The sequence below is a fragment of the Convolutriloba macropyga genome, chromosome 11, assembly GCF_964194025.1.
Source record: "Convolutriloba macropyga chromosome 11, txConMacr16.3, whole genome shotgun sequence".
Classification (NCBI taxonomy): Eukaryota; Metazoa; Xenacoelomorpha; order Acoela; family Convolutidae; genus Convolutriloba; species Convolutriloba macropyga.
The window spans coordinates 22,526,620-22,552,969 of record NC_134478.1 but is presented as its reverse complement, the minus strand read 5'-3'; the positions used below and the strand labels follow the sequence as shown (position 1 = coordinate 22,552,969).

General features: G+C 34.9%; 1 protein-coding gene across 1 annotated transcript; it reads left to right on the top strand.

The window, feature by feature from the left end:
• Window positions 1-18,693: 18,693 nt before the first annotated feature.
• LOC142349837 (uncharacterized) lies at window positions 18,694-19,481 on the top strand. The gene is made up of 2 exons (XM_075401641.1): window positions 18,694-18,756; window positions 19,112-19,481. Exons 1-2 carry the CDS (start codon window positions 18,731-18,733, stop codon window positions 19,416-19,418), a joined length of 333 nt encoding a protein of 110 aa, XP_075257756.1. The 5' UTR covers window positions 18,694-18,730; the 3' UTR covers window positions 19,419-19,481.
• The last annotated feature ends 6,869 nt before the right edge of the window (window positions 19,482-26,350 follow it).

The window sequence follows — 26,350 nt, the reverse complement described above, 5'->3', positions numbered from 1 at the left end:
ATTAGTCTTGTCGGTCCTTGTTTATGCGATTTTTCGCTTGACCTATTTTTCGTCTGATGCTCTTGACTTTTCGTCCTCAAAAACGGGATAAACAGGTAGCGCCCAGCGGGAATTAAGTGCTCTTAGAGCCTTTTAACTATGTTCCAGCTCAAACTGTTTTGGAGACTTATACTTATGGTGTGAAGGGCAGTTCTTAGAGGTTGAAGAGCACCCCCACTGTTGACCCCCCCCCCCCCCCACTGTTGACCCCCCCACTATTGCCCCACCCCCCCCCCCCCACCGCGTTGGTGCCCCCACCCCACTGTTGCCCCTCCCTCCCCAATAGCCCCCACCCTGTGCACCCTCCTCCCTCCCCCCCCCCCACACCCACGGTGGCTACTGACGAACAACCGATAGCTACAAACACGCAACTTTATACTAATTTTCAATTTTTTCAAGCTTTTTGAAAATTTTGTCGTTTTTGAGTTCCTTGAGACCTAGGTGTCAGGGAAACTCCTCTAGGCTTTTATAATAGGTTACTGAATAGTTTTTAGTGGTAGTGGAATGGTTTCAACATTTTAACATCACGAATTTTTTGTATTTTTTTTTGACAAAACATGCAAATTTTTTGAATTTTTGACATTCCTTTTTCATTATCTACCTCTTTCCAGACGCAGGGGCCAAAATAAGTCCTTAGGGTTTGGATAATAAGTTACCGAAAAATTTTTATTTGCCATGGAATAGCTTTCAGTTTTTTAATATAAAAAATTTTAGCGATTTTTTTTGTTAAAACTTGCGTTTTCCAAGTTTCTTAAAAATTTTTGTCGGTTTTTGGGTTTTTCCAGCCTGAAGTGCCAAGGAACCGCCTCTAGATTTTGATTATAGGTTACTGCATAGGTTCTATATGCAATGAGATATTTTTCAAGATTTTATTATCAGCAATTTTTAAAAAATATTTGCAATTGCTTCAAGTTTTTTTGCAAATTTTTAACTTTTCTAACTTTTTTTCCGGCACCAGAGTCCTGGGGACCTCCTCCAAGGTCTTATATTAAGCTGTCGCATAGTTTCTAGAGTTAATGGACTGGTTATCAATGTTTTCATGACTCCAGCTTTAGCAGTTTTTTGATAAAATTTAATTTTTCAACTTTCCGGAAAATTATCATGTTCAAAATTTTGGATCTTTATGAGCCAATGAAACTAGTTCAAGCTTGAAAAAAGGATACTGGATAGTCTCTTGCGACAATGAAGTGGTTTTAAAGATTTTAATATCTTGAATTTTTGCAATTTTTTTAAGCTATTTTTATCAAAATTTTTGAGTAATTTTGTCCTTTTCTGAGTTTAACGATCATTACTGGCCAACGAAGCTGTTCAAGTCTTGCAAATGGGTTACTTAACAAAAATCCAGGAACAGAAAAACAGTTTTGAACTTTTTCACTGCGAAATCTGGAAGCTTTTCTTTTAAATTTTGCAATATTTTGTAAATTTTTTTGAAATATCAATTTTTATTTGATTTATTTACTAACAAGGCTAGAAAACTGAAAGTTGCAGAGTCGAATCAAGCTAAAGCTAGTCTCACTAAACCTTGGCTGGCTACTGACGAAGCCAACCGCTCGCAGGTTGTTTGAGAGCAATTCGCCCGACGTTAGTCGGTTATGATCAATATTTGGGTTCTGTTCAAAAGCATTGCAATTGATAATTAATAGTATTGGAAAAATTTTGGTTCTCAGAAAATTAAAGATTACAGTTATAGTTTGAGAAAAAGCAGGAATTCAAAAGACGTCCAGGACCGTTTTAAAGGGTCAATAAATAAAAATTAATTATCAACCGTTTCCTTTTTAAACCAGTTTCAAAGCTGTTTAAATCATAGTCGGTAGTGACTTCATGAGTATATTCTCTTAAGTTTTTAACTTAATAGATTTCGCAATTTTCACAAATTCTAATTCTATTTTCGTTGCTTCCTGATTCAAATTGAAAGGTCTTTAATACCGTGTTCTTCTCACATGCAGTGCATTGCTGTCAAAAGTTAGAGGAATGGGCTACAAAAAATAGTAGTTAAAAAAACTAAATTTAAAGCTCTATTTTTTAATCAAACGGAATAAAACATGGAAAAACTAAGATGGGATGTGAATTGCTCATTCCTATTTGTTGGTGTTTCGCCTTTTAGCAAAATTGCCGAGATCAGCGACATTGCGAATATCACCGACCAAACAGCCGTTCCTCGTCGTTAACTTTGCCAGCAAATTCTAACAAAAATAACAACGCAAGAATTAGCGACTAATGCCCCCCAAATTGCGTCCTTGTAATTCGAACGGATTGTTTTACCATTCCTTTGCATGACAGAATAGTTTCTAGGAAATTTAATAAAGCATGCATATCATTTTAACTCTGCTTTTTTTGAAGATAATAGGAGATAACTCTACGTTTAAAAAATCATCTGTTTTTCTTAGATAGAGGAAAGTGATACAACAAACTAAACAAAATTGTTCCGTTTTAAAGTTTAAAAAGTTTTTTTCCATTCTAAACACTGCAAAAACCATTTTAAAAGCACAGTGGGATAAACTGCAATGAAATTATCGGTTGCAGATAATGATTTGGGCCTTTGAATTATTCCTAAAATCAGCGAAAGCACTTTTCTGCAACAATTAGTGCGTAGGGATCAAGCTTCTTTCTTTTGAACGGCAACATTTTCCCAAAAAGGAGTTCTTCCTCAATCAAAAAGTTACTTTAACACTTTAACTTAAACTGTAAGAAGCATATACTGGTTTTCCTAATTTTCCATCAGCCCAATGAAGATGGTTTTCAAAAATTAAACAAAAATTAAATGTCAAAAGTTGAGAAAAAACGTCCCAAGAATACAATTTTGCCTTAAAATGACTGGTCAATATAGAAGAGTATTAAATTTTGATCGGCCTTATTTGCCATTTTGTTAATTCGATAGTTTTCTCGTTTCTTCTTTATCAACCAAAAATAATTGAAAAAACTGATTGGATTTTGGTCTCCAAATTGAAAGCGCTTTTTCTTTAAAACATTAGTAGTCTTGTGGCTCTTGATATCTGTAATTTTGTCACTAGGGCTGGAACAGTTGGTGACATTGCTTAATCTATGATCTCGCCAGGTAACACATCCGATGAAAATCGATATATCAACATACTTCTGAACATTGTTTAAACTCATCACAAAATATCGAAGAAATTTGATATGCACATTTTAAAATGAGAGAGCTAAAACCGGTATAAAGGTTTTCAGCTTTAACAGTTATCTGTGTTCCTAATGATATTTAAAATCTTTTTGTATTTAAAAAATTTTAAAACAAAAAAAAATTTTTCAGCTTGTATTTTTTCAAATTTTTTTAAAAATCTAAATCTTGATAACTGGATAACTGCAGGGTAACAAAATATAGCATATTATTCTCATAGCAGAATCTGTTGGAAAAATTACCAGGATATATTGAAGAAGAATAACTCAATATATTATAGACTAGATCAGGGGCTATAATGAGAAAGACCTCTTTTTAGACCCTATAGCACAAAACTCAAGATTGGACTGGCCTTTCCGCTTTTTTGAAAAAAAAATTACGCTATACACACGAACATTTTCGAACTTCAGAGTTTATTGCGATGATCTGATTCGGGTTTACAACAACAATAGCATCATCAATAAAGAAGTACATTTTTCCTTCTCATTTCTCATTTAGAACCCCTTTTCAGGTGACCAATCTGTTCAAATACCTGTTGCTACCTTTATGGGGATTCACAGCCATATGTATATGCACTCTATACGTGTCAACTATACAATGTGTCATCAACCAGTTATCTCATGGGAAGAACGAATGCGATTGGAAGGAAGAGGCAAGGGGAGGGGGACTGATAGGAAGAAGCAGCGAAGGCAGCCTGAACAACAGTAAATCGTCTGTTCGTGTCTCCGGTGGTAGCATTTCATCATCAGGCAACTATTTTTTTATTTTTTAATTTGCACCATTGACACCCCCCCCCCCCCCTCACTCCCCCCACTCATTCGCGTTCAAAATGCATTTCGAGCGTCCTGGAATTTGGCTGGACAATAAAAAAATGTCCTCGAATTACGCTCTCAACCGTAGCAATATCTTGTTTCTAATTTCCCTAAACGTTAAGGACATTGACAGATTTTAGTTTCACTCTTTTTTGTATATAAAAAGAATTTGGCTGAAATTATGCAAAGTAGCCTCGACTTTAACTAGGTCCTCGACAGTGTAATTTCATTCAATATTTACCCCCAAAAGGAAAAATTTCACAAATGAAAAAGTTCCGAAACTAATTTTGTAATCGCACTTCGACCCTTGGTTTCGTTTTGGCCTCTGCATTCATTTGCGTGACAAGGGGTTCATTATATTCTCTAATATATTCTCATAATATTCTCTAATGCTCTTTTGGGTTAACTTTGACTTTCCTCGAGCAGCAAAAACTGATGAACGAATCATTGCTAAAGAATAGTTGGTGATGATGATGCATCAATTCAAGAAGGCCAAAGCCAATATTACAAAACTTGAAACTCTTCCCGCCAAAAAAGTGGGAACTTGACTTCGTCCAAATAACACGTGTAAAACAGTAACTCTCCGATAAAAGAGACTGAACTTAACATTATCTTACTGAATTTACATTACTAGAAACGTGTTCTCTACACATAGAGTACATAGTTTTTCGGTGATTTTTCTGTGCGAATTTTTTTGCAATCCTTCTGATAAACATATTTTTCTTGCTCACAAGCATCCCCCTTTTTCCGCCCGCTCTATTGAATATAATTTGAGTTTTTTTATGACAATTTGGTGGTGGAATTCTAATTTACACAGTTACTGGAATTCTAAAAGATTTACTTGTTGGCGGAATTCTGTATTGTTGGTATTCTATGACAATGGGTATTCTATGACCATGGATGTTCTTTGACGACATTTTTTTTACTATACCGAAAAAAAATCAAAATCTGTGGCATTTTTTTTGGAAAATATAGGTTTCAGTAGTCACCTAGAGAAGGCCAGGACTTTTGTTTTTGGTTTCAGACGTTACCGCAGATGATCGCCCTAGGTCTCAGACGTTACCTAAGAAGTCCCGTTCCCCCTTAAAAAAACATTGATTCAAAAACTGGTATTTTTCTCACCATAGCCTGAGCGAAGAAGCAACTGTTAGTTTTCTGAAAGTTCTGGCAATATTTCAAACTTTTGGACAAAAAATTATTGATTCCTTTGCAACTTTTCGACGATAAAAAAGAGTTGATAACAGTTAAAACTCAGGCGCATCAAAACAAAAATCGAGTGTCGTTTTATCTTGTTAGAAAAGGACACGCTTGCTGACAAAAAAGCTGCAAAAAGGTTTTGATAGAAAAGTTACCTTTTAAGAATCAGATATTAAAGTTTCTTGGAATCTTTTTCAACTTTTCGCTTTTTCTTTCTTTATGAATGGCTGCACTTTTATTGGAAAGAAAAGCTCTTTGCTAGTTTAAAACAGCAGCAATAAATTCATTAAGCAAAACAAAAAAGATTTGCTGCTTTTGCTAAGTAATTGAAAAGTGAAAGCTACATGAGCCAGAATATTTAAAAACAATTGATCAAAAAGCAAGCTGATAAGCAAAATAATTTTGTGCGCTTCCTGCAGTTTTCCAACTCAGATAGCAAAATCTTGATCAATACTTATGTCAACTTAGCTTCTACAAAGCTCAGATTTTTCTTTTAATTTGTCCTCTGTCTCAGCAGTTACAGTTGAAGTCCCTCTTTCCTTGGTTACAGAAGTTACCAATTAGATGAAGGAAGTTTTTTTTCCAAAGGTCACAGTAGTCACCAATTGTCACAGTAGAAAATCTGGTTTCAAACGTCACCCTAAAAGATGATGAAGATTGATGATTAAAGACAGTTTCATATGTTACCTTCACATAAAAGATTGTTCAGTTTCGTGTTCAAAACAGCTAAGATAAAAGAAACAGTTCAACAGAAACGATCTCACTAAAAAAAATTTCTTTGCAAGCTACCTAATTTGTGTTCAGTAGCTCGTGTTGCCTGAGCGCCTCGCCTTTTTCCTAATTACGAATTCACTGAAGTTTTTTTTCTATTCCTTGCTCAGACACACTTGGTTAGGGTATCATTCACTTGAGGGAAAAAGAAACATCTGGAGTTTACTTTTGAGCAACTAACAAAAGCAAAAGTCCTCGGTCTAATGTAACAATTATTTAGTCATCCTAAGCTTATTGGTCAAAAATTCGTAAACAAAACTAGCAATTATTTGAGTCTGTTAAAAAAACGGTCTACGTTCACACGTTCGAGAGTTTTCCGTTTTTCTCAAACAAAAAATCATAAAGCTAGATTTAGCTTCAGTAATATAGTGTAACTGATTTTGGAGGGATTTCCTTTGGGTAAACTTATCAAACAAAACACATTACCCCTTCTTTCAAAAAAAATGCGCCGCGAGGAAATTTTCAAGCCGTTTCTACCTATCTCCAATTAAAGAAAAAGAGAAAGAGATCAAAACAGCAACATGACAAAGAAAAACACTCAGAGCTGCCAGATCGCACTGAACATTTTCAAGATGTCAGAATTGAATTACAAGAATCAACTGGATCTTCTGCAAACCTCAATTTCACAGAGAAAAAGTTTTCGAACGCTGACTCTTCTAACAAACAACATCAAAGAAACAAAGGAGGAACTGAGAAAAGCCGCTGAAAAAGTTTTCCTCGAAAGCCCTCATCCAAGCACAGTTTCATCAATAACAGAAAGACAGTCAAACCTTCTCTCGAAGTTGCAGATCTTCGAACATGAAGTCAATAGCCTGGATGACGACGGACATCTCAACCAGTCGTCCACACGATTACGAGATGACATTAGCGTCAGTTTGAAGTTCAGCTCACGCCTTCTTGAATCCAACAGATCATCGCCAACACGAACCGAGAAGTCAACACAGGCGGTTCAGGACAACAATAATGAAGTTAAAGCTCTACTCCAACCTCCACCAATACCTCCCAGGACAAAACCTTCCCTCTTTTTGCCAACAAACAGCAATACGCAACCACTGTTATCAAAATTTTTGAGAACTAGTCAAACCTTCTCAGCAAAAAAGTCCAAAGCGAACCAACAAATGGATACATCAACAAATCCGTTTGCCTTTGACACAATTCAAACTGACGAACTGAATCCCAACGCATCAGGAGACATCACATTACTTCCAACAAAGCAACAAATAGACGTTTCGTTTGAGGTTGATGTAACCTCCAACAAAAAGTTTGTTGATTTTCAAAAAATTCAAACGTCAACAGCCACAATCACAACTTTTGACACTAAACAACATAACACCAACATTCCAAATACTAAAAAAAAGCTGAACATAATTCAGGATATAGTGAAAACAATGTTGAGCCTAACATAACTCAACAACAGAAAACACCCGCTGAGGATACGTACCCGCAGTCGTGTCAATTTGGCAATGAAATTAGTATTCAGAACAAACCTTACAATCAGTTTCCTGTACCTAACAATATTGATAACATGTCAACTCCTACATCTATCTCCCCTAGTGCCATTCACCAGGTAACAGGGCCATATGAACAACCCCAGGAACCCTTTTTATTAATTCAAGCTCAACAAACTGATCAAGTACTTTTGAAAAACCGTGAAACATAGATCGGTTTAGAAAGTTCTACTGCACAAAACCAATCGGAATTTCAAATTCTTTCCACTACAAGAGATAATATAAGTGGCAAACAAACAGTGCCAGCAGTTGTCAGACCAGAAATGAAAATTCATGAACCACGACTTGACTCAGGAGAACTTGACATCAATGTACAAATTCTCAAAGAGCAAGTGTGTCAATATCAAACTCAGAATGTACAGCAAACCGCCATGAGTACAGAAAATTTTCACAATTATCAGTTTCCTCTTGGTACTATGGCAGAAACTTAGATTCCTTCAAAAGTAAGGAAGAGTTATTCCACAGTACCGGTGTCCAATTCTCAAATGAATACTCAAATAAACCATGGTACTTCGCAAGTCACAACGACGTCAAACGAAAAGGGGAATAATATATATGATGCAAATGGAGAGCTGTTAAACCAGCCTTTTAACATCGTGAACTCAGTCGCAACGAGGAATATTGCGCACAATACAGAAGATCAGATAGCTGAAGTTCACAGTCTTGGCCGAATTTACACCAGCAACAGCTCCTCGGCAACCACTTTGTTCGCAATGAGACTGAGAATAAAATCGAACCAAGTCATTTTGTACAACCGTACAGGACAAAAACAATGAATGACTGTAATTCTGCATCAGTGAACCAGTTGCTATGTCTACCAAATTCAGACAAAAAGTACACAGATCCTATACAATTGAACCACAAACACCCTGCCACAACAATTTATAACAACAGCAATTACTACCAAAATGTAATTTCCCAACCGTCTGGTCCAACATTTGCAATGTTTAATGATAACAGCAACCCAAAACCTTCGCATTTTGCTCAATTACCGCAATGTCTGCCACCACCAGTTCCAGAAAACCTAGACAAAAACTACATTGCCAACAACGTTGTAAGTAACAAGCAAGCCATCAAACTACCACCACTCTCACTGCCGCACTTCAATGGCAACCCTCTGCGATACCATGAATGGATTAACAATTTCTTTTCTATGGTTCATAATAATACTGGTATAACTGACACACATCGGATCACGTATCTCCAAAACTCAGCGTCTGCAAAAGCAAAGCAAATAATTGAGTCGTACTCCTGTAACCCAGCGTATTATGAAACAGCTCTAAATGAACTGATGAACCATTTTGGAGACCCAAGTGTTGTAGTGACCGCCTTTATAAATCAACTCGAGTCATGGCACGCCACTGATTCAAATAATAAAAAATCATTTGTCGCAATCTCAAATTTTCTAAAGCACTTAAATCAAACATTTGAATACCTTGGCTTCCTGGCAGACCTTCAGAGTTCCAAATTGCTCCAAAAAGCGAAAGAAAAAGTGCCTTACAATATTTTGTTGGAATGGACGGAATATAGGCTCACAAAAAGAGCTGAACCAGCTTCACTTCGTTCCTTTCAACAATTCTTAGAACTTCATGCTCAAATCTACAACACCATAAATCGCAAGCAAACCTTTACGTCATTTAGACAACAACAAAACAACGTAGACTACGTCAAAGACTCTTTAGTGTTCCGATGGCCCAATATAAACCGTCATCACAAATAAATAACCAAAACTTATTTGGCAAAGACAATTCTAACGCTGTTTTGCAGCCTGCAATTAAACCACAAAAAACCACTTCTATTAGGGAGTGGTCATCCTCGGTAACTATCTCAAACAACGCGAAAGCTAACGGAAAACTGCAAAACAACCGACATTGTCCCCATTGCAATAATAACCATTTTTTGGCATTTTGTCCCGACTACCAAAAGCAATCACCACAAGATCGATATAAAATCGTTATCAAAAACAAATTGTGCACGAATTGTTTGAGCAATGATCACCTCAGACAAAATTTCTCGTCACAAAAGAACTCCCAGTCCTGCAACGGCCGACATCATTCTACTCTACACGACCCTTCAAAACAAGTGAAACGACCGACAGCATCATTCTCCACAGGATCTGCTCCATTTAGTCCTACACAGCATCCATCAAATGAAGTGCTACCAAACCTAAACAAACAACAACACTGTCGCTATGGACAATCTTTTGGTAAAACTAAAGAGCCAAATCCTCAGAGGAGTAACCTCGATTTTCCTTCAAATAATCAAAGCTTCTGCTTTAATAAAAAGCCTTCTCCTCCGAGAGACTGGCTTGAACAACTACAGTTGATGCTGGTGTCTTTTGTCAAAGGCAACAAAGCCTTTGATACGTATGCACTCATAGTTCACATTCTTGCTTGACACCATAACAAACTTCTTAGCACTTCCTTGCGAAGCGCAAACATCTACTACACTTCAATACGTGAATACCCAGAACGAAATGCCACTCTCAAAGATAACAGCGCCAGTCATTATCACTCCATATAAATCATTGAGACAAAGCTTTGAGATATCTCGTGCATACATCACGCCAGCAATGAACGTCACACCAGCCAACATATTTGAGTTGAATCAATTATGTGACACATATAATGATCTCCGCCACATACATTTCCCTCAGGTTGCTGGTGGCAAAATTGGAGCCCTGCTAGGTGTAAACACTTTTGCTTACACTCATCCAATCGAAGTAATACCCGGAAACATCAATCAACCGTGTGAAACTGGGTGTGAAAACTGGGTGTGAAAACAATAGCTGGGGGGTATGAAACTTCTCTCCACCCTTCAGAACCAACAATTAACCATCATTCAACAACAATTAAACCATTCATTTATCATGTTTCAAGACAGCAGACAAACGAGCCACATTTAAGCGAATTAGTTGAGCACTTCTGGAAAATTGAAAGTGAAGGAACCCAAGAAAACAGTTCTGTTCTTTCAGATGAAGACAACGATGCCTTAAAAGTTTTTCAGAAAACTATCCGACATAACTCTGAGCGATATGAAATTGGTTTTCCTTGGAAAACGCCTTGCTTTTTGGAGAACAATTATTACTGTGCTCTTAATCAGCTGAAGTTCTGGGAGAAAAGACTAGGTAATAATCCAACGCTGAAAGAAAAATACGATCAAACGCTTTCAACAGACTTAATCAAAAATTACTTAAAACCAGTCGAAATGACAGAACCTGAACCTGAAAAAATATGGTACCTGCCTCATCATCCTGTTCAAATTCCGAACAAACCGGGAAGAATTCGACGGCTGGCAAATGCCGCTTCAAAGTATCGAGGACAGTCATTGAACAGCAACCTCCTAACAGGACCAGATCTCTTGAACAGCTTACTTGGCATACTGCTACGTTTTCGTGAACATCCAGTTGCAATACTTGCAGATATTGAAAGTATGTTCATGCAAACTGCTGTCAAACAGAAGATCAATCTGCACTTAGGTTTCTCTGGTCGAAAAACAATTTTATAATGCAATATCAGTTCACTCTTTTAATTTTTGGGGCAACTTGTTCGCCTTCAATGGCCATCTTTGTCCTAAATCAGTGCGCTAAAGACAATGCAGAAAATTTTCCCAAAGCTTTTGCAGCAATAACGAAACAATTTTACATGGACGAGTGCGTTCATTCGCTGCCGACTATCACTGAAGCGAAAGACACTGTAATGCAAGTCAAAGAATGCCTCTAACGAGGAGGTTTCAAATTGACCAAGTTCTTATCTAATTGTCCCGAAGTGCTGGAACAAGTTCCATGTGAAGACTTAGACGAGTCAAAAAATTTCACTCGCGTATTAGGACAAAAATGGAATTTCGTTGATGATAAGTTTTTCATAAAACCATTGGAAGAGTTTCCAAAGAATGCAGCAATGTATAACCAAAGAAAACTGTTGAGTCTTGTTGCCTCTATTTTTGACCCAATCGGTATTGCGTCACCAGTGACTACACGCTTCAAGATTGTAATGCAAATTTGGCAACTGGGTTTAAAATGGGACACACCGCTACCCGAGAAATTACATAAACCATTGCAAAAAATACTAAACAGCTATTTCGGATCACCCCCCATTGAACACTCGCGAGCACTCAGTTTTCTTGCAAATTCACAGGAAATTGAACATCAAATGCACGTCTTTGTTGATGCGTCTACTTGTGCTATGGCAGCAATAATTTATCTACGAAGTTATGACGATAACACCAAACAAACAGAAACCGGCTTCATAATCAGTAAATGCAAAGTACCTCCTTTAAAATTGTTGAGCATTCCAAAACTTGAGCTTGAGGCCGCAATAATCGGGATACGACTACAGAAAACAGTTCAAAAAGAGACAACACTGAAGATACACGATACACATTTTTGGACAGACAGTCGAGTTGTTCTTGATTGGATTGTTTCTAAGAAGAAACAGAAACTTTTTGTCGCCAACAGGATCCAAGAAATACACGAATCTTCAAAATCCAATCAATGGCATTATATACCAACAAATCAAAATTCTGCAGACCATGGAACACGTGGCCTAGAACCAGAAGAATTATGTTCTAAATGGTTACAGGCTCCTGATTTCCTATAGAAACATCACTCCGACTGGAACTCCGCACACAAAAATAATTTCTGTTCACACAACGAGTACATCAAAACCAAATGAACCAGTCAATGACCCAACCCGTTTTCGATCTTGGACAAAACTGCTGTTAACACTGGCAACTATTTACAACCTGCTCTTCAGAATTAAAAAAGAACGAAATAACAAAGAGCAGTACACTGCAGACGACATCAACCAAGCACACAGTCACTTAATTCGAATTTCGCAGGAAGAAGTTTTCCATTCAGCTATTCACTCGCTAAGAAGATGACGTAAACTAGACTAAATGCAAGATTCGATCCCTAAATCCGTACTTAGACAAAAACGGAATACTTAGATCACAAAGCCGACTACAATTTGCTCCTGAAGAGTTACAATTAGCTAAATAACCAATAATTCTTCAAGCCAAAGACTCAATAACACGCCTGTATTTTGAGCATGCGCATCGAATTTGTATACAACAAGGTACCGAGGCCGTCAAAGCTTTTGTTCAACAGAGATACGTCGTTATCGGCCTCAGGAAAACATTGTTAAGCGTCCAATTTCGATGTTTTTTGTGCCGCCGTTTTGATGCCCAAAATATCCAGCCGTTAATGGCGCCACTACCAGTGTACAGGTTTCCTGATACTCTCTCTCTCTCTCAATTCCCATTTGCTAATACAGGAATTGATTTCTTCGGACCTTTCTATATCGAAGACACCAAAGACAAACTCACCAAGTACTACGACCTCATTTTCACATGCATGGTCAGACGTGCCGCACATCTTGAATCATGCCCTGAATTAAACACCGACACTTTTATCAACGCCCTCCGTCGTTTGGCATCACAAAGATGTCAACAAAAACTTATTCTGAGTGACAACGGCAAAACATTTGTCGGGGCAAACGAAGAGTTGAAGCGATGCGTCCGTAGTCTCGACAATCAACGCATTGCCTCTGAACTTCTTTTAAAGAGAACAGTTTAAAAATTTAACCCACCAGATGGACCACATTTTGGTGGTGCGTGGGAACGGTTGATCCAAAATGCTAAACGGATCATTTTGATCATTCTAGGGGGCAAGAGGCTTACATCAGATGTCTTCCACACCATCATGGTTGAGACCGAAAGCATGCTGAACTCTCAACCACTTACAAATGTGGCTGACGTACCAGACAATGAAGAACTGATCACCCCAAATCATTTCTGGTGCAGAGACCTTACAATTCACTGCCACCAGGAGACTTTTCATCAACCATGCCAGCATCCTTCAAGTGATGGAAAAACGTGCAGCAGCTTATGAACCACGACTGGAGACGCCTAGTTAAAGAGTACCTTCCCACTTCAACGAAGCGAAGCAAATGGTCCGAACAGGGTGATTCGTTGAAAGTCAATGACCTGGTGTGGATCCTCAAAGACCTCACTCCGCGTGGGATATGGCCTCTGGGGCGAATTGTGGAAACGCCGCCTGAAAATGATGGATCTGTACGCGTTTTCAAGGTAAAAACGGCTGATGGTACGTACGTCCGCCCCGTTGCCGGTCTTGCACGTGTTTTGGCTGACTAGCCGTTCTTTTTGCTCACTTTTTTCTCGGAATGGTAATCTAGGCAACGCGAGCTACCCTCTGGTCTCTTGGTTACGTCATTCTCCCCTTCTTTGGTTTAATTTTTGGGTTTCCTCTCCCCGGAGCCTGTTGATGATGCATCAATTCAAGAAGGCCAAAGCCAATATTACAAAACATGAAACTCTTCCCGCCAAAAAAGTGGGAACTTGACTTCGTCCAAATAACACGTGTAAAACAGTAACTCTCAGATAAAAGAGACTAAACTTAACATTATCTTACTGAATTCACATTACTAGAAACGTGTTCTCTACACATAGAGTACAGTTGGACACTAAAACTTGGAGGCTGCTCAACATAGTAATAGAAATTCACGAGAAAATACACAAGTACAATGAAAATATGCTTCTACCGCGCATTTGTCATGTTTGTTGTCTTACCCTACCTAGTCCAATTTTCTTGCCTAATCACATTTCAAAATCATTAAAGAAGTCTCTATGTATTGGTTGAAGTACCTTACCTCTCTGTTCAAACAATATGAATATATTACAATTTCCTCTTACATTTTGTCTGTCTGGCGAAAATGGATTTTGATTTGAGATAAACAATATCACAATTATTGTGTCTGCCCCTACAGAAACACTCATTAATAATTGGTTGTTTAGTCTTCACATCATCAAATATCATAAGTTTCTTTAAATCTTTGAGCAATTCATCAGGTGAAAGGGATTAATACTATCAATATCTTCAAACCGAAAACCAGTAGGTCTAGTGATATATAACTTATCAAAGTATATATTACTTAAAATTAGTTTTTTAAATAAGTATATCTTACCACACTCGCTAGTTCCTGATACTATTCATGTGAAGTTTTCTGGAAATATTGCAGGAACAAAGATATCATCATCTGTTAGCCATGATTGTAGATCTTCATAAATATTAAATTTAATATTACCATAATCATCACTATTACTATTACCATTACTAAAGATATTGGCTTTACCATTAATATTGCTATTACTATGGGACTTTATCCATGTATCACCATAGATATTGACTTTACCATTACTATTACAATTGAATTAGATATCACCATTACCATCGCCGCCACCATTACTATTACCATGACTATAGACATTACCATTAGCATCACCATCACCGTTTGCGAAGCAGGTTCCCTGATTACCATTACTATCACCATTACTTTAAGTACTACTACTTTCTCTACAATATAAGCATTGACGTTCATAACTTATCCCAGGATTTTTACATTGATTAAATAGAAAATTAAGTGCACTCGTAATTTTAAGTCCATGATAAAAAAGATGTATCATATAAAAACTATACGCTTGTTTTAGTTCATCAGAGCCTAGATTAGGATCATTTTGTAAAAAAACTGGGTGTGTTTCTACTCTAAAATTATCAAAATATTAAGTCTTATTATTCTCTTTTTTATAACTAAAACTCAATGTGTGCCATCAGTTGGGTGTAAATTGATAGAAATATTAAGCTCAAGGTTATTGACAGTTTTTGGTATCTGATCTCGCATTACTATTTTAATTGAAACAAGATTGATATCTACACCTATATCCTCTATTTCAAAATTACCCTTAGCTTTACTCTCAATGTTAAGTTTTTTTATTAAATTCTTTAAATGTAAGAATAATTATTTTAGATATATATAAAATGGAAAATATAGTTCTTATTGTGATTTTAAAATTGGTATTATGTTTATCATATTTGATTCCATACCTAGTAAAGATACAAAACGATATGAAAATAGAAAGTAAATAGAATTTGAGTATGAAAAGTCATCACTACACACCATTGTTTATGGTGCTACAGCTACTAGTAAAACCTATTTTATTAGACAAAATTTTAAATTATATGAAGAAGATGGAGTCAGGGCTATAATTATAGTAAGTAAATATGAAACTGATATGTTATGTGAGAATTGTACTATTTGTAACATTGAAAAGATCACTTTAAAAATTATATCTGAATTCGCGAATTGTGTAATTGTACTTAATATGGGAGATAAATTTAAAAGAAGAAAATAACCGATTGTTCTACAGAAAGCATACCTTATAATCTTCAAATGATAGTAATATGTCATAAACCAGGCCAAATAGATAAGATGGCAAGGGAAAATAAGGATCCAATACATATAACAACTTTTAATGGGCTGATGTATTAAAAAACTGCAAAAATTCTTATAATTGTAAATACAATTTCCGTGAAGCTATTGATAATTTAAAAAATACATATTGTAATTGTCAATCTAGAATTGCAAAAAAGCTTCTTTACGGTATAATTAAATATGAAACAAAAGATGAATCATTTATTTTTATTGATAGAGACAGAAATATAGTTTATGATTCAAATATCGGTTGAATAGATATGGAAATATTATTTTAGAAGATGTAATTTTTGATAATGACATAGAAAGAATAAACAGACATTTAAAACTAAAAATGAAAGATAGTGTAGATAGAAACTTTATTGACAAAGGTAATTATATGTCCTACTTAATATCTTGAGCATAAAAAGATAAAATTACAACAGGATGTTTTAACAAAAGAAATACTTAAGGCTAAATGGATGTCTGGTCGTTATATGGTACTTGCACTATTAGAAATATATAATTATTTGTCTCCAGATACTATGATAAAAACAGCTAGTCTTGTAGCTAGTGGTGCAAGTAGTATATAAAATAGAATTAAAAAATTAATGTTAGACCTTTTGGTTATTGCAAAGATCGGTGAACCTGTTTCGCAGATAGATTCAATGATAATGATAAAGATAATCCGCGAAGCGTTTTCACTGTTGATAAATATAATCATACCTATAATGATAGTGATAATGATTGTGATGATATTAATAATAATAGTAAAAACAAAAGCCCAAGCGAGCTTCTAAGCAGAAATTTAAAGGACGACCTATTAAGCAAATTAAAGGATAAATATACACATAAAAAGACAAAAGTTTTAAGTAAAAATGGTATAAGATCCATGAATGAAGATTATAAAAATAATGAAAACTTTACTGATGATGTTCTTGGATATAATATAGATAATATAGCTGAAGAAGGAGAACTAGTTATAGATAAATAGAAGTTATGTAGGGATTGTTTTTAATACGGCAAGTAAAGTATTTCACTTATTGTATGAACTCTAAAGTTCACGCTCCAGAATTATTTAAATTTTTAGCTAAAAATAAATAAATAATGGGTCATAAGTGCCTAAAATGTGATTTCAGATGTGACGGATAATTCAATCTTATTAGTCATTATACTTTAAGACATGGAGATGAAAAAATGTAACTGAAAATGTGGCGATAAACTACTCAGTAGTATTTGTGTTGAGAATGGTCGTAACAGTGAAGACAAAAACAATGATAAAGGCAATAACAAGAATAAGTCAATGCCATTATTAATACCAATGCCAAAAATAATGCCAATAATAATTATCATAACAATGCCAGTAAAAAAAATAAAGTCAATGACATTAATAGGGATAATAACAAAACCAATAAAGGCTATGACCATGGTGAAACATGGACGAAGTCCCATAATAATGATAATAATAATGATAATAATAAGGATAACAAAACTGATAAGGAGAATAGAGTACATACTGACACATGTAATAAATGTTATATTATAAAAGGTGTGGACTTTTTTGATTAAAAAAGTTCATGTAGACAATGTTTGGCAGAAATTTATTGTGAATAATGTTCTTCACAAATTTCTTTACAAATTAACATTTCAACACATGTTAAAAAGATAACTGGAGCCAGTTATAATTGTGAACAATGTAACAAGATTATAACGAAATTGACGGATAATGATATTAATTTTAATCAATTGTTATTAACTAAGAGAATTGTTTTAGAAAAATAATTTAAATTTAAAACTATGGTTAATTATCTTGGCAAACTATCTTGGTAAACTTTCTTGATTTAGTCCTAAAAAACAATTTTATTATATGGTAAATAGTCTTTATAAATTTAGCTTCACTAGAATTGTTTTTTTAATAAACAAAAGAACAGTATGAATAAGATATAGACCCATTTGATGATAAGGGTATTAGAGATTGTAATGGATCATTTAAAACTTATGATAGTTAGATCATTTTTTATAAGAAAGTATGTAAATAATTAGTAAATTTTATTATTTTATAACTTTTTCCTAAAGTTGGGGAAGTAGTTATATACACATTAATAGTAATAGAGATTTTAATAGCAGTCAGTTCATTTTTTATAAGAAAATTAGTAAAGTTTTAATTTTTTTTATATAAACACGAAAAATGGCAAAATTTGAAAAAAAATCAATATTTTTTGTTATTTTTACCCTTGTCTCGGGGGGGGGGGGGGGAGTAGTCATATACTTATCACTGGTATCTGCCAAAACTATCCACGCAATGAAATTTGGATAAAAAGTGGATAGTAGCGACTCCGTTTTGCAACTATTGTTTCAAATCGGTAATATTATCCGTGATATTTGAAACTATTTGTCGCCTCCTCGAAGAAAATATTATCCAATAAAGTCCAGTAAAGCGCGTCCGCAAACTGAAGTTGACTACCTTCTGCCAATTTATAGTTACCATTTTTCGCCTTTAACGTTATCCGAAAGTTTGTCTTGTTCTAAGTTTTTCTAAAAACCAATTTTGCCCTGACTTATTGTGAAGTTAGTTCCAACTTGGTTTTAATAGTTTGGTCTTTATAACTTGGTTTTATAGATTGGTAAATCTAGAAAGGCGAATTCTGCTTTCTGAAAATTATTGAGCGAAATGTTTTTTCTAGTGCCTGATTAGATTCATTAGGCTGGGCGATTGTGGCTTAAAAGGTCATTAAATTTTAAATATTAGAGAATGCGATAAACATTTTGTGATAAATAAATATATGACTATATTTTGAACATATATGACAAAAATTTAACATATAATAATAAGTTATGTATACTCAAAGCTGGGTAAATATTCTTTATTCATATTCAGTTCGTAGACAAATCACACGACCCGTGATCAGACAAGCGTCACTTCTGAAGAAAGAGTGTCCAGATGTTGTGGACAAACAGTGTCTAGTTGGTTATGTTGGATCTGCTCTCGCCTCAATCGCAATGATGCTAACTCTTCTTGCTTTATGGTAAATTATTTCAAAGCAAAAAGTTTCAAAATTTCAGGTGCTTCTGCAATTTAGCTCTCTAAAGTTCTCTATTCAAGGTTAGCTTTAAGTAAGACGTAGTATCATCACTGAATATTTAAATGTTCAGAAATTCCATCTGGGTAGAGATTTTCTCAAATTCAAAAGGTTTTGCGAAATAAAATATATTTTTATCGAAAGAATTGCGAGAGATATAAATTGGCCATGAAGTTACGCAAGACTGCGGGCTAAATTCACGGAATGTTTATGATTAACAGCGGACCAAAAAATTGTTAGACCAAAAAATTGTTAGTTTCTGAATACTTAAATGTTTGTGAAAAGTAAATACTCGTTTTAGTATATTGAGCACCAAGAAAGGCCAACCTTCAAAGAGCACCCGAGTTACATGTTACGTTCTCATGTCAATTTCATTCGCCACCAAAACCCTCATATTCCTCACAAACGAGTCTACATTCCGCTTGATCATTCGCAAACTCCTCCGCTCACTTATGGATAACTTAAAGAGTACGCAATTGTGTCCTAGGGTCCGAAATACTGTCCGAGATCCAAGAGTTGCACCCACCGGAACTACAACTTCGACCCCTGGGATTTTGGTAAACGGGAACCCTCGCGATTTCTCAAGAGACAGTACTTTCGTCAACTGAAATTCTTCAAGTTTTCTTGTTACACTCATTGTATTTTGACTCGTCATCATTAACGAGTCAAAATACAACCCCCCCCCCCCCCACCACTCATGAAAAGGTTCCATAGGCCATTTGTCAATCTTTAACGTTATTCACGATCAGCATAGGCGGGGCAAACAATTTCTGAATTAAATTTACCGGAAAAGACAATTGAAACCTATCTAGTCGCGGTTATTTCGTAAAAAGTTCAGAAAATACAGAGAAACGTTCAAATTTTAAATTCGAGTTAATATTATGGAAGTTGAAAAATTCGCAAGGCAGCCCAGTTCTATTAGTTTAAGGTCAAAGCAAAATCTTAATATCTTCAAAACATTTTCTGTCTCTAGTTCGATTCCAATAATTCATCTCCCAGTCCTAAAACGATTGATCAACTCAAAACAACAAAATTTTAAAATTGAAAAGAAAGTGGCAAACATTTTCTTTGATAAGTCACTAAAATTTTCTAAAAAAAAACAAAAAAAAAACAGATAGATATCAAAAGGTATTATGGCTTGCGAAAACGTTAATTTCATACCCACCTAATCTCGAAATAATTATGGAAAGGAAACTTGAAATATTGCAATATTTTTCGTTGAAAAATTATAAAGAACGATCTTTTCACCTTGAATTTAGGCCTTCACAGCAAGTTCAGCACTCAAAGTACACGAATTTATGCCATTATGAAAACTCATAGTGATGAAAAATTCAAAAAAAAACATTACATTGCAACTCATTACATAACAAAACATTACATACAATTCAAGAACGGCATATCAGCAGACCAATAGAAAAAAGTCAGCCATACAGTGAAACCCGGTTTCACACATTCAGAGAAAAGCAAAGAAACACAATTGTATATAATTTTAGAATTAACGTTTTGAATGCCAAGGTCTTTGGTTAAAAAACAAAAATTGTCAAACAAATTCAAAAAACATGCTTGATATATATCAGCATTATAATCAGCCAAATAAAAAACTAAAATTCAAAAAGCCAACTAGATATCCCTGGTTTACCTGTAGTGTAAAATCTTTGAAAAAAGAACCTTAAAAGAAATAACAAAAAGTAAAACGGAGCTTAACGAAGCTTAATTTAAAGTAAACACAATAACGCAGGACTGAGCTCAAAATCGTTTTTGACGAATTCACCTCAGAAAAACTGAAAATGACAAGCATTCCCAAAAACAATCAGAATTCATTGCAAATTTGTCTAGTGCATCATACGTCTTCAAAGCCAATAATATCCTGACAATTTTTTTTTATTTTACATGCTACCAAAGATCAGACTACACATATAACAGACAGAAGCAATAACGAGGAAAACTCTAGAAACAAACAATTAGACAAAACTAAAGATAATCAGTTTTGACGCTGTCTTGAACGCCAAATTTGTGGCAATAAAATTAAAACATTAACACTTGCATCAGCCTTGAAAAAAATGCGTTGGCTCAGATACCAAAAAACTCCTAAAATGGACAATTCTAAAAAAGGAAAAAGCAAATTTGATCAACAAAGTCGGATAGAAATCTTGATACCAATAACTTAAAAACAATTGCTAAGCCCGTTGCGCCTAAAGATTAAAAATTGAGCTCAAGCAATTGTTTTTAAGTTATTGGTATCAAGATATCTATCCGAAAAAAATATTGAAAATAATTGGAATATGCAAACTTGATTGACAAATAGCTAAACTTCGGGATATAAAGATCTTGAACATCATTTTGTTGCAACTAAAACAAAACCAATCCAACAAAACTTAAACCTCTAAAACTCCACTTTCACTGGCTTCAAAAGATCTGAGAGCTTAAAAAAATTAGTAATTGAAAATTGAATTTCCAAATTTCGCGATAATTAAATCATCCGAACAATTTCGTTCACTAAATAAACCATCTAGCAAATAATTTTCAAGCTCTAAACGATTGCTTTGCCACAAAAGATCAAAAAAACTCGAAAACTCAAAATTTTTCAAAAACTTGAAAAAGGTGAAAACCATTTAATTTGCATTCAGGCCTACGGTTAAAACATATAGCTAAAAAACATCCATAACAAATGCGTTGGAAAAAATCTTTATCAGTTTTGAAATATGTCATTTTGAGATTAGTAAAAACGAAAAATGACAAAGTAAAAAGCACCATTTTGCGCTCAAAGACCCACAAAATGTCCTGTTCATCTTGAGTTCAGGCCTTCTCACTAGCTTCTGCGCACAAGGCACTTGAAACACTAAAACCAGCTTATAATCTGTAATTAAACACCGCCCACTGGACGTTACCTGTTATCTCGTTTTGAAAATCCTGTTTCCTAATGAGAGGATACAGGCGCTAATATCAAAACCAATGAGCATTAGAGATGGTAACTAAGAGTTACACGAACATTCTTCAAGGAGCGGGCATATAAAATTCGGCTTTAAGTTTTTATCCCGTTTCTAAGTTTGCGTTTTTTATTCTGTTCATAATAGAATGCTTTGCTGCTATTTAAAAGCATTTTGAGCACAACGAAATCAAAGGATTTTACGCAAAATATTTCGAAAAAGCGGCAAAATTAGGAAACGCGAAACAAATTTTTGTTCGACGAAAAAAAACAATTTTAAGCGCAATGATAGCTTGTTGGAAAAATGAGGGCCGCTGATTAAACAAATTTGTTCATACTAACGTTACGACTTTGAAACAATAGCATTAAAAATAAGAGGAGAGAAAAAAACAAACAATATTGCCAAAGGTTGCAACCAAGAAAAAAATATTGTCCATAAACATACTTTCATAACAAATTTTTCTGATTCAAGAAATGGCCGCCAATTGACGAAAAAAGACAACTACAAAATGGTACAAACAGGGAAACCGAGAAACCAAAAAGAAACATTCTTTATAAAAATTCCCTACAAAATAATCAAATCTGCTTCCCAATAAATATTCTGAGACAAACTATTAAATTTATTAAACTATTGAATCGGTGACTCACACAATGCATGCCAGAGATATCGTATATAACAATTAAAAATGCAAAAACAATACACGTAAAAAACTAGATTTCTGCATCGTTTATCATTTATAAACTGCACAATATTAACTTGCCGTGTCACCATTTTTAAACAACGCCTTCTTAAGGATAGCTCACAAGATACTATTCAACAAAAACAAATATGCTAAAAAACAGTCTATAGAGCATCAAATACAAAATCAGTTAACTGGAACCAAAGAAAGACCCCAATTGCTATAACAATGCCGGAAAATAGCCGTGATAGACGCTTGTGGCCTTCCATGAATTGAAACAAATAAAGAAATAAGAAAGACAGATCGACCACCAGCCCTTTAATAGACCACTAGACTTTTTGCGTTTGATTCGGATTGTCAATTTTATGACACATATGTTCTATAAGAAAAAAAGTTTGGCACTACTTAGATGCACACTATTGATACCAATAACTTAAAAACAATTGCTAAGCCCGTAGCGCCTAAAGATTAAAAATTTGGAAAAAAATATTGAAAATAATTGGAATATGCAAACTTGATTGACAAATAGCTAAACTTCGGGATATAAAGATCTTGAAAACCATTTTGTTGCAACTAAAACAAAACCAATCCAACAAAACTTTAACCTCTAAAACTCCACTTTCACTGGCTTCAAAAGATCTGAGAGCTTAAAAAAATTAGTAATTGAAATTCCAAATTTTGTGATAATTAAATCATCCGAACAATTTCATTCACTAAATAAGCCATCTAGCAAATAATTTTCAAGCTCTAAACGATTGCTTTGCCACAAAAGATCAAAAAACTCGAAAACTCAAAAACTTGAAAAAAGTGAAAACCATTTAATTTGCATTCAGGCCTACGGCTAAAACATATAGCTAAAAAACATCCATAACAAATGCGTTGGAAAAAATCTTTATCAGTTTTGAAATATGTCATTTTGAGATTAGTAAAAACAAAAAATGACAAAGTAAAAAGCACCATTTTGCGCTCAAAGACCCACAAAATGTCCTGTTCATCTTGAGTTCAGGCCTTCTCACTAGCTTCTGCGCACAAGGCACTTGAAACACTAAAACCAGCTTATAATCTGTAATTAAACACCGCCCACTGGACGTTACCTGTTATCTCGTTTTGAAAATCCTGTTTCCTAATGAGAGGATACAGGCGCTAATATCAAAACCAATGAGCATTAGAGATGGTAACTAAGAGTTACACGAACATTTTTCAAGGAGCGGGCATATAAAATTCGGCTTTAGGTTTTTATCCCGTTTCTAATTTTGCGTTTTTTATTCTGTTCATAATAGAATGCTTTGCTGCTATTTAAAAGCAATTTGAGCACAACGAAATCAAAGGAGTTTACGCAAAATATTTCGAAAAAGCGGCAAAATGAGGAAACGCGAAACAAATTTTTGTTCGACGAAAAAAAAAACAATTTTTAGCGCAATGATAGCTTGTTGGAAAAATGAGGGCCGCTGATTAAACAAATTTGTTCATAGTCACCGTTACGACTTTGAAACAATAGCATTAAAAACAAGAGAAAAAAAACAAACAATGTTGCCAAAGGTTGCAAACAAGAAACAAATATTGGCCATAAACATACTTTCATAACAAATTTTTCTGATTCAAGAAATGGCCGCCAATTGACGAAAAAAGACAACTACAAAATGGTACAAACAGGGAAACCGAGAAACCAAAAAGAAACATTCTTTTTAAAAATTCCCTACAAAATAATCAAATCTGCTTCCCAATAAATATTCTGAGACAAACTATTAAATTTATTAAACTATTGAATCGGTGACTCACACAATGCATGCCAGAGATATCGTATATAACAATTAAAAATGCAAAAACAATACACGTAAAAAACTAGATTTCTGCATCGTTTATCATTTATAAACTGCACTATATTAACTTGCCGTGTCACCATTTTTAAACAACACCTTTTTAAGTATAGCTCACAAGATACTAGTGAACAAAAACAAATATGCTAAAAAACAGTCAAAAGAGCATCAAATACAAAATCAGTTAACTGGAACTAAAGACCCCAATTGCTATGACACTGCCGGAAAATAGCCGTGATAGACGCTTGTGGCCTTCCATTAATTGAAACAAATAAAGAAATAAGAAAGACAGATCGACCACCAGCCCTTTAATAGACCACTAGACTTTTTGCATTTGATTCGGATTGTCAATTTTATGACACATATGGTCTATAGGAAAAAAAAGTTTGGTACTACTTAGATGCACACTATTGAGCTTTAACTAGTAAATGTTCATAAAATTTAAAGTTCCGTAAGTGAGTTCAGAAGTCAATTTTTTTGATTGAGGTAAATCACGCAATTGACCTAAAAGCAGCAATGACGTCACGAACACCAATTTTAACTGAAAAGCAGCAGACGTCACTGAAGTAGTTGAAAAAGTCAATTCCAATAAGTCAGGGCGTAAAAATCATCGATGGAGACAACGAATTAAAAAATCCACCATGTCCCCAATAAAAGCCGCTATCGCTTCGCGGCTATTAAAAAATTAATTGAAGTGGTTTACAAAAATTGCTCGACAGGGCAAAATGGCAAAAATAGCCCAAATATCACCTCAAAGTCTAACGTTACCTTTACAGCAGGTTGACCTGAACTCCTGTGTTCACGTCAGGAATGTCACTTTGTATCCTGCGAAGAGAGAGGTCAACGATTAAAATAGATCACCGTAACTCTTCTTCGAGACGTAAAGACGTAACAGAGCCATACAAACCATTTCTTGGATAGTATACAAAAGATGGAGCAACAATAAAAAACATAACCAACTAACGTCGGTCGAATTGCTCTCAAACGACTGGCGAGCTGTTGACTTTGTCAGTGGCTGGCCAAGGTTTAGTGAGGCTAGCTTTAGCTTGATTCGACTCTGCATTTCTTAGTTTTCTAGCCTTGTTAGTAAATAAATCAAATAACTGATAATCTAAAAATTTGCAAAATTTTGCAAAATTTAAACGAAAAGCTTCCAGATTTTGCAGTAAAATGTTTAAAACTGTTTGTTGTCTCGGGAAAACTGTTTGTTGTCAAATAACCCGTCTTCAAGACTTGAAAAGCTTCGTTTGCCAGTAAAGGTCGTTAAGCTCAGAAATTGATAAAAACATTCAAAAAAATTTTGAAAATAATAGCGAATTTTAATAAAATCTTGCGAAAATTCCGCATATTAAAATCTTCAAAATCATTTCATTGTCTCAAAAGACTATCCAGTATTCCTATTTCAAGCTTTAAATAGTATCACTGGCTCATAAAGGTGCATAAACTTAGAACATAATAATTTAAAAAATTAAATTTTATCAAGAAATTGCTAAAAATGGAGTCATTAAAGTATAGATAAACATTCCATTAACTCTAGAAATTAAGCGAGAGCTAATAATCAAACCTTGGAGGAGGTCCCTAGGATCCTGGTGCCGGAAAAAACGATGAAGTCAAAAATATTCAAAAAACTTGAAAAAATTGCATTTTTTTTTAAATTGTTGATACCAAAATCCTGAAAAACACTCCATTACATCTAGAAGCTATGCAGTAACCTAAAATCAAACCTTAGAGGAGGCTATGTGGCCCTTGAGGCTCTTAAGGACGTTTTCCGGCCCCTGCGCCTGGAAAGACGTGAATTATGAAAAAAGAAAGTAAAAAAATTGAAATTTGTTTTGCAAAAAAAATGATAATACTCGTGATGTCAAAATGTTAAAACCATTCCATTACCACCAGAAACAATGCAGTAACCTATTATAAAACCCTACAGGAGGTTCCTTGACAGCTAGGGCTAAAAGACACAAAAAATAACAAAATTTTTAACAAGCTTCAAAAAAATTGTGAAAATTAGTGTAAAATTGCGTGTTTTTAGCGATCGGTTGTTCGTCAGCAGCCACGGGTGGGGGGTCACCGGGGTTTCTGGGGGGGGGACAGTGGGGCGCAACAGCGTGGTGAGGGGG